This window comes from Lactuca serriola, chromosome 1 (genome assembly GCF_051521515.1).
Source record: "Lactuca serriola cultivar US96UC23 chromosome 1, Lser_US96UC23_V15, whole genome shotgun sequence".
Lineage (NCBI taxonomy): Eukaryota > Viridiplantae > Streptophyta > Magnoliopsida > Asterales > Asteraceae > Lactuca > Lactuca serriola.
The window spans coordinates 45838204-45846729 of record NC_136408.1 but is presented as its reverse complement, the minus strand read 5'-3'; the positions used below and the strand labels follow the sequence as shown (position 1 = coordinate 45846729).

Here is an 8526-nt window from a genome sequence, read left to right as displayed (position 1 = left end):
TATATATATATATATATATATATATATATATATATATATATATATATATATATATATATATATATATATATATATATAAACTTAATGACTTTATTATAATTTGGGCAAATTGGTTACCCAAAAAATAGAGAGAATCTGTTGCAACAAAATTATAAATATAACGATCTAATTAAAAAAAATACAAAAAAATACGCTATCAAAATCAAAATTTTCGATAACAATAACTCTATTGCAATTTGACTGAAAGAAATCATAAATAAGGTGTCATTTTTCATAAGTCTATACATACAATCACAACAAACACAGAATGTGCACAATTGCAGCTATATCTACCTTGTTAATAAACCAACCCGACATTAAAACAAAATGAGGTTTCTGTTTCTGTTTCTTTCTTTAGATTTATGATGATTGCATGAAGTGTCCATTAGCAATGGCTCGATTGGTATCAAAATGAGTCGTCTCGTATACTGGCAATTCTTCTTGATACTTGTGCATCCCGATTGAGTAGAAATTATCAAGCTCGAAGAGATCAGAGCTCGAGTCACTTTTGCCATCATCGGATAGATCTTCATCTTCGACATCTTTCATGTCTACGTTACTTCTTATTGAATCAGATTTACATTCGACCTTCTTTTGGTACTCCTTCAACAAATTCCTTGCAGCTTCTTGAATGTGGCGGTTGTTTTCACTCGAGTTGAGTTTAAGCTCTTTCGGGATTGATTTTTTAGCGAATTGAGTTTCTTCTTTCTGGAGTGATTTGTGTCCACATGGCTGACAATCTTCGTCGACAATCACGCTCACCGGATAAAATCTCACCGACCTTGTCATGCCGTTGCTCAACTTTCCCCTCGACGATGGAGTGTTGCTTAAACATGAACGTGAAAATGAAGATGCTGATGAACAGGTAGACGCGTTGGCCGACTTTGATTTTCTGTCTAAATGACTCCTCGCCGCCTCCGCGTATCCTCCGGAGACGGCGGCGGCGGTGGAGGCAGAGGAAGTCTTTGGTTTTTTCGTGTTTCCTGTAGTTAAGAGTGAATTTAGAAAAGTAGCTAACCGACCTCCCGGAGAAACCGGCTGCTTCACCTTCTTCAGATCACTGTAGATCTTCAATGCTTTTAATTTCGTTTTCGCGAATTTACCTTCGTGTTTAACCTTTTGTTGCGAGTCTTCTTCTTGTTGATAGCCGCTTGTACGGATAGGTTTAGGTTTAAATAGAACTCCGTTCATTGAGTCGACTTCCGACGAAGAAAAAGCTCCACCATAGCTCGAATCACATGAGCTAGAGCTCGAATTAAAGCAAACTGATTCACGTTCACTTCGCATCGAGCTTCTTTCGATATCCGCCGTTGATCTTCTCCCAACCACCGGTTTTTCGCATACTTTATTCGCCATCCAGTTCTGAATCAAACATGCTCGTCGTTCATCATCATGATTTTCAAAACAACTGTTACTTGACTTGCTTCCTCCAAATTTGCTCTGTTTTTTTCGTATGTTTTCTCTAAAAGACGTCGATTCTTCATCGTCTCTTTCGTCGATGGAGCGGTAGATCTCGTCGAGCAAAGAGGAGGAAAACGACGGATTGCATTTGCCTCTGTAGCTTGTGTAAACTGCATCCATAATATCAATCAATCGAAATGAAAATGAGAATGAAATCAAGAAGAAGAAGAAGAGGAATGGAAGCGCATTCTGAAAGTAAAATGGAAGAAAAAGAGGGAATGATTAGGGTTTTGAATGTGTGTAATGAAAGGGTATGGGTCGAAGTGGAAACAGGGAGACTCTGGTTCTCTCTAAGTTACGCTTCCTATATAAAGAGGAGGTTGGGTTGGCCCTCTCATGGAACCAACGAACTACTTGCCATCATGGTAATGCTTTTAAGCATCTTTGGTTTTGTCTTTAAATAACAAAGTTTTTTTAATTTAATAATAATATAGAGATTAATATAAATTTTAACAAAATAAACATTAAAAAATATAATAAAAGAACATAAAAATTATTTTATATAACTATGATACCAACGACGTAAGAAATTAAAGTCACATGAACTTTCCACGTCACTAACAAATTAAGAAACTTATGATTTTTTGTAAAAGGATATTATTTATATGTAATTGAGTCTTATATCTAATGTTTTAAAATTTGGGTTATCCCCACCGGTTGAACCTCTTGGATGTGACCCGGTGAAACTCGACCAATTAGGGCTGAGGCAGTGGTGCTATTGAAACCATAATCCTTTTACTGCCACATCATGTCATTTTTACCATACAAGTGTGGTTTCTTGCCACACCCGTTTGGTGCCATATTTTTATTTTCTTTTTTTCTTTTTGTTTTTTTAACCATTTTAATTTAATAAAACTTCTTTTTTAATAAAAAACATAATTTTAAAAAGATAATATTTTATTAATTAAAAATACAAATACCATACATTGCTTAACTTAAAAAAAACAACCTAAAAATTAGAAAAGCAGATTAGAAACATAAAACCTACAACTTATTAAAAAAAACACACACACACACATGCACACCAAACGATTAAAAACTTAAACAAAAAAAACTAGAAATTAGTTACGATTTGCGTAACGTTTTTTCACTTCCCCCTTCATTGCCAAAACAACTTGAAGCTCGTCCCCGGTCATATACGACGTGTCCAACAATAGTACTCGCATGTCACTGTCCATTTGTTTCCGAAGCTCTCTTTTAGAAGCAATTTGCAAAATCTTGTCCCTTCTATCTTTTATACCCTTCATGTCGGCCCCCATTTCTTTCAACTCATCTGAATCCGACGTTTTGCCTTTGCCTTTGTGTGACAACCCAAAAAAAATTGTTTTATAAAGTCCAACCGAACGACCGAGAGTCAGACTCATTTCTACTATCTTTTAGCAATGTTAAGGATCGCTTTATTAGTTCTAATCCTTGTACACCTAAGGATTGGGTGTAGGGATATGTTATCTTCAGTTCATCAAGTTGTATTCAAGCCATACACACCATCAAGAGGTGTGTACGGCCGTACACTCAAGGTGACCGTACATCCTTGCCCATATATAAGATATTCATTCATTTCTTCTCACTTTTCATACTCCCAAGTCTAGAAAATTGGTTCTCTCTCAAGTATCATCAAGATTCTTCATCCTAATCCTCTAAAATCGTAAGTGATCCTTCTACCCTTCTTGATATATTCCCTAGTTATGTATCATCTCATGATTCATCCATGAAAATCATCTTTTTGGGTAGAACTTCAAGATCTTCATCTTTCATCAAGAACACACACTTGTTCTTGGTGGCCGTGAACCCCCTTCAAGCTTCCAAATCGTAAGTATCCTTTCCATATGCTTAGTATGCGTTAGGAACTCTTGTTTAACACTGTAACATCCGGATTTCCAGGTACATTATTTATTCATTTATTTTGGAGATTTTGAGAGGGACTCGGCGAGTTGATGCTTAGACTCGCCGAGTAGAGTCGCGATTCTCCATCTGAGTTAATGACCGGACTCGGCGAGTCGACTAGTGGACTCGGCGAGTCTGTGCTGTTTAATGAAGCCCTAATTCCCCGGGTCTGAGCCCTATTTAAAGGGCTTTATAGCCTCCATTTGCAACTACCTGCTCAGAGAGTATCCCTTTCGATCTTGAGCGCGTTGTGAGAGAATTAAAGCTCCTTGTTCATTTGTGGTGTGATTTAGCTAAGGAGGAAAGGGTTTCCAGCAAGAAGGGGGCAAGAGGACTTCATTCCAGAGAGCTTTTAGCTTGAATCATCATCTTTGAGGTATAAACTCGAGTCCATTCTCGTATTTTGTTGTTATGATTGAATTTAGGGTCTCTTCATGCTTTATTTAGCTTGGATCTAGAGTAAGAGAGGTCCCATGGTGAAATGATTCATAGACCTGGACCCTAAGAGGTCCAGAGGATCCCTTCCATTCGGCTTTATGCCTTCCTCTTGGGATAATGAGCTAGAGTTTTCATGAAATGAGGGATTACACTCAAATGAGCATAGAGGACCTTGCATGAGGGCCCAAGATTTGACCTTTATGAGATTATGGACTATAGGGAAGCTAGATCTATGGATTGGAGGAGCAGATCTGACCTCAAAATGTCAGATGAATGTTGTCATAGGAGCAACTCGCCGAGTCCATAAGTAGACTTGACGAGTCGAGTAGGGGTTGCCCCGCGATTCGTTGCTAAGTAACTCGACGAGTGAAGAGGGAACTCGTCGTGTCTGAGAGGTTTAAAAGGATTCAGAGAACTCGCATGAACTCGCCGAGTCGGATCAAAGTTTGACTGTTGACTTTTGTTGACTTTTAGGGTTTGGTCAACAATGGGGCCTTTGTGTCAAGAGAGGGGTAAAATGGTCTTTTACCCTTCTGAGGGTGCTAAGAGAGGGTTGAGTCTAGTCTCGAGGATTATATTTATGAGAGTATTTACTTTATGTGATTAGGCGGAGGCTAGACACTATTTCTACCGAGTCAGAGATTTACCGAGATATCCGAGGTGAGTCTTCTCACTATACGTTACCTAGAGTGGTATTATGTGTTGACCAGGGGGTCTTATGTGCTAAGTATGAGATTATGTGCTATGTGATATATGTATGTTGTATGATTTTATAGACCGGACAGGAGGGTCCAACAATACAGACCAGGCCAGAGGGCCTAACGAGCTATGACCGGACCAGAGGGTCCAACGAGCTATGGGACTGGAGGCTCCCGCTGAGACACAACGACCGGAGGGTCGTGCTATAGCCTCGAGTGGCATATGTGTTGTATGCGGTATTTTAGGGAACTCACTAAGCATTTATGCTTACAGTTGTTGTGTTATGTGTTTCAGGTACTAGCGAGGACCGTGAGAAGGCGCTGGCATGAACCGTACACACAGAGTGGATATTTGTTTATGATCTTGGGAATATGTTTTGAGTAATAACAATGGTGAAATAACCATTTGAGAATGTTTTTAAATGTAATTTGGTTGTTGAAAAATGAAAAAAATTTGTTTTGAAAACTACGTTGTTACAAACACCATAGAAACGCCCATTTTACAAGAACAAAAAGAGTGTACGGCCGTACACACCTCAAAACACTCCAAAAGGCCCTCCAAAATGAGAACTTAGTTCATATTCTTGTTGATCAAAAGACCCACAAGCTTACCCATGGTTCAAACACCCTCTTGTTCATGTTTTACCATGAGTGTACGGCCGTACACTCCATGGCCGTACACCCCTAGGCCGTACACTCCATGGTGTGGCCGTATACTCCATTTAGTGAATCACATGTGATTCTAACACTTAGTCCAAGTCCCCAAGGGTGTTTCCTTGCATGTTAGTTGCTTTTAAACACTAAATTCATGCCAATATATGCCATTATATGTCATTTAGGCCTCGTTTGTGTCTCGGGACTTCATTCGTGGGACTTCTCATCCTTACATGAATCTGCAATTAAATCACCCACATAAGGTGAGTTCATACCCTTATAATCAATCTTTTAAACTGTTTTAAATGCTTTTAAGGGGGGAATACAGGTTGAACATAATGATAATTGTGTAAATGTTATTTGTGATAACTATCATATTCAAAGGATTTCTTATACTTATAAGTGATCAAAACCATTTCAAAAACTCTTTTAAAGTTATGTTGCTTTATTATTTATAAAACATCGTTTTTAAAGTACAATCATAACTTAGTAGATAAATGAGTCTTTTATTCAAGTCAATATCAGTCCAAGTAAACACACTAGTAAACTATAATAGATATAGTTTAGGAGTTCAATATACTATAACAAGAAACAGGGAGGAACATACTATACACTAGAACAGAAGGAACATACTATAACAAGAACAAGATAACAATAATGTGAAACCACTACTTCACGACTTAGCAATGTACTTGTTAGGTTGCGTTTTGTAAATAGAGTCTCCTGGAGGGAGAGCATGAATTTGTGTATTGATCTATATGAGATTGACACCCCATACCTTGTTGCTAGCTACAGTGGGAATTACAAATCTACGGGTGACAAATGTCACATCAGTTTCGGCGCCATTAGGTCGTCGTGTTAAACACGTGTCGTATTAGTATGATTACAATCATTTCACATTTTAAACCTTAATTAACAAGCTAGTTTTAAGGTAGTCAGTGATTCAGTAATTACTTATACAATATTACTGAATACTTTCATTTTCCCATTACATTCATATGGTGATCTTCTCCCATAAAAAGTAATGCAAACTATTTTCTAGTAAAGATAGTCTTAACTTGGGAAAACTTACAAAAGACAAACAGTACAGTCGAGTCTTAGTACATTCACTTAGAAAGGGGCCTATAATGCTAACTTTATGATTCCTTAGTGCATACATTAGGGATATATACTTATCGGGTCCGGTAGACAGTAGAGTGTGTGCTTTCTGCTTCATTTCTTGTTCCTTTTTTGGTTGTGGGCTTAGAGCAGATGCACCCAGTCTACTATCTTTCCGATCTTAGTTATATATATATATATATATATATATATATATATATATATTCCGTATACACCAAGTAATCATAAGGAGTACCACGTATAGGTCGGGTCATAATATACAAATTCAATACACCGTTTTCTAGTACAAAAGCATACTTTCCAGATAGAACAGGTAGTAGACTAAACTAGAAACTTATCAGTAAAAGGGTTTAATCCATTTTATTAAACCAGTATAACTTAAAGGACCTTTAGTGGTTAATTCCATAATACCTTAGTTTATACATCAGAGTTATATATACTTAATATCTGATAGGCAGTTGGATGTGTGCTTTCCGCCTTACTTCCTGTTCCTTGTTTGGTTTTGGGCTTAGGGCAGATTCACACAATTAACTATCTGTTCGATATTAGATTATATATAACTAGTATAAACTAAGAGATTATAGAAGGAACTATTGTGGTTACTATTTTTATCTAAAGGAAATAAGGGTTTTTATTAAAGAATGTTTTCATCAAATATAAAGAAACTATTACAGTTAACTCCGTGAGTACCAAGTGAATACACCAGGGTTATATAAAACGAAGACCTAATAAACAATAGGATGTGTGACTTCCGCCTCATTTCTAGTTCCTTGTTTGGTTCTGGGCTTAGGGCAGATACACACAATCTATTGTTTGTTTTCTCTGGGTTTTTATATAACTTGTATCCATTTAGTACTCATAGAAAGGATTGTAGAGCCATTTTTACTTAACTTTCATCATATCAGAAGATATAGGATCTTCTGGAGGAACAGGCGAACTTTTCTAAGAGAACTTTCAACTTACTTTACATCACTAAAATCTTATGAACTCACCAGCTTAAATGTTGATCTACTCTTTCAAAATAACTTGTATTCTCTGGGAACTAGTAGTCAGGTACGCGCGCTGGGATTTAGAAGATGAAGTATAGTAGCTTCATGTCTTCTTTTGTTATTTACTTTTGGATTCAATCTTTTGTGAATCACTACTTGTAAACACTTCAATATTAATACAATGGGTTTTTGTTACTATGATTGCTATGATACATGTGTTGTGATACTAAACATGACGTCCTCCGCCCCTGAACGTTTCCGCCGTTCCGGTTTGGGGGTGTGACAGATTGGTATCAGAGCATTGTTTATAGTGAACTAAGTATATCAACCGATAAAAGATATACAACTATGAATATAATGGGGCATATATTTTAAGAATATAACTATACTTTATAAAAGTGTACATACGTGCTTATATATATATATATATATATATATATATATATATATATATATATATATATATTCTAGAACAAGTATCACAAGAAGAACCAAATAGAAGTATTTAAAGGTTGAACACTGTGGTCAAACCTGGACAGTTATGTAATCATATTTGGGATCAATATAGTCTGATCAACTATATTCATTTGAGATGAACGACATGTGTTTGGGAGTGATGTGGTGTTGCAACAGTCTTAAAACTTACCTAACACTATTCAAGGGATTTTAGGATCAGAACAAAAAATTAGAATACTATGGGAGTATTTTATGATACTATAAGACAACAATAAGTTTAAAACATACCAAGTTCATTACATTAAAATACTATAGGAGTATTTTAGGCACTATAAATAACTTATGTGAGAACATAAAAGACCCTTCTGGTAGGTCTATGATTTCGGAGTGTATACTTCCAAGGTTTTATATAATTGAGATTTTATAGACTCAAAATTTGTGATCTATGCTTCACTACCTGCTCCTTGTTTGGTTGTGGTGTTGGAGTAGGATCACTTATTCGAAGGTCTATTTAATCTTAAATTATATACAACTTGTATACATTGCGCAATTATAGGAGGACCCGATAAGGATCACCCCACAATGTTACCCTTAATCTCATAGATTCTTTAGACGCTTCCATCCTCGCACGACAAAGCTAGATAGGTGTAACCACTCCATCATGGCAATCAGTAGAGGAGACAAGGAGAAACGAGGAGAGATTTCCAAGAAGTGATCAACCAGAGAAACTAAAACGTCTTACATGTCACACTAATAACTAATTACCCTACTTGACTTAGTGAGCTAGT

At 36.6% G+C, this 8526-nt stretch overlaps 1 protein-coding gene across 1 annotated transcript; it reads right to left on the bottom strand.

The window, feature by feature from the left end:
* Window positions 1-241: 241 nt before the first annotated feature.
* Window positions 242-1830, bottom strand: LOC145086743 (protein BIG GRAIN 1-like A). The gene has a single exon (XM_079024586.1). The coding sequence runs from the start codon at window positions 1618-1620 to the stop codon at window positions 400-402; it is 1221 nt and encodes a 406-aa protein (XP_078880712.1). The 5' UTR covers window positions 1621-1830; the 3' UTR covers window positions 242-399.
* Window positions 1831-8526: the final 6696 nt, after the last annotated feature.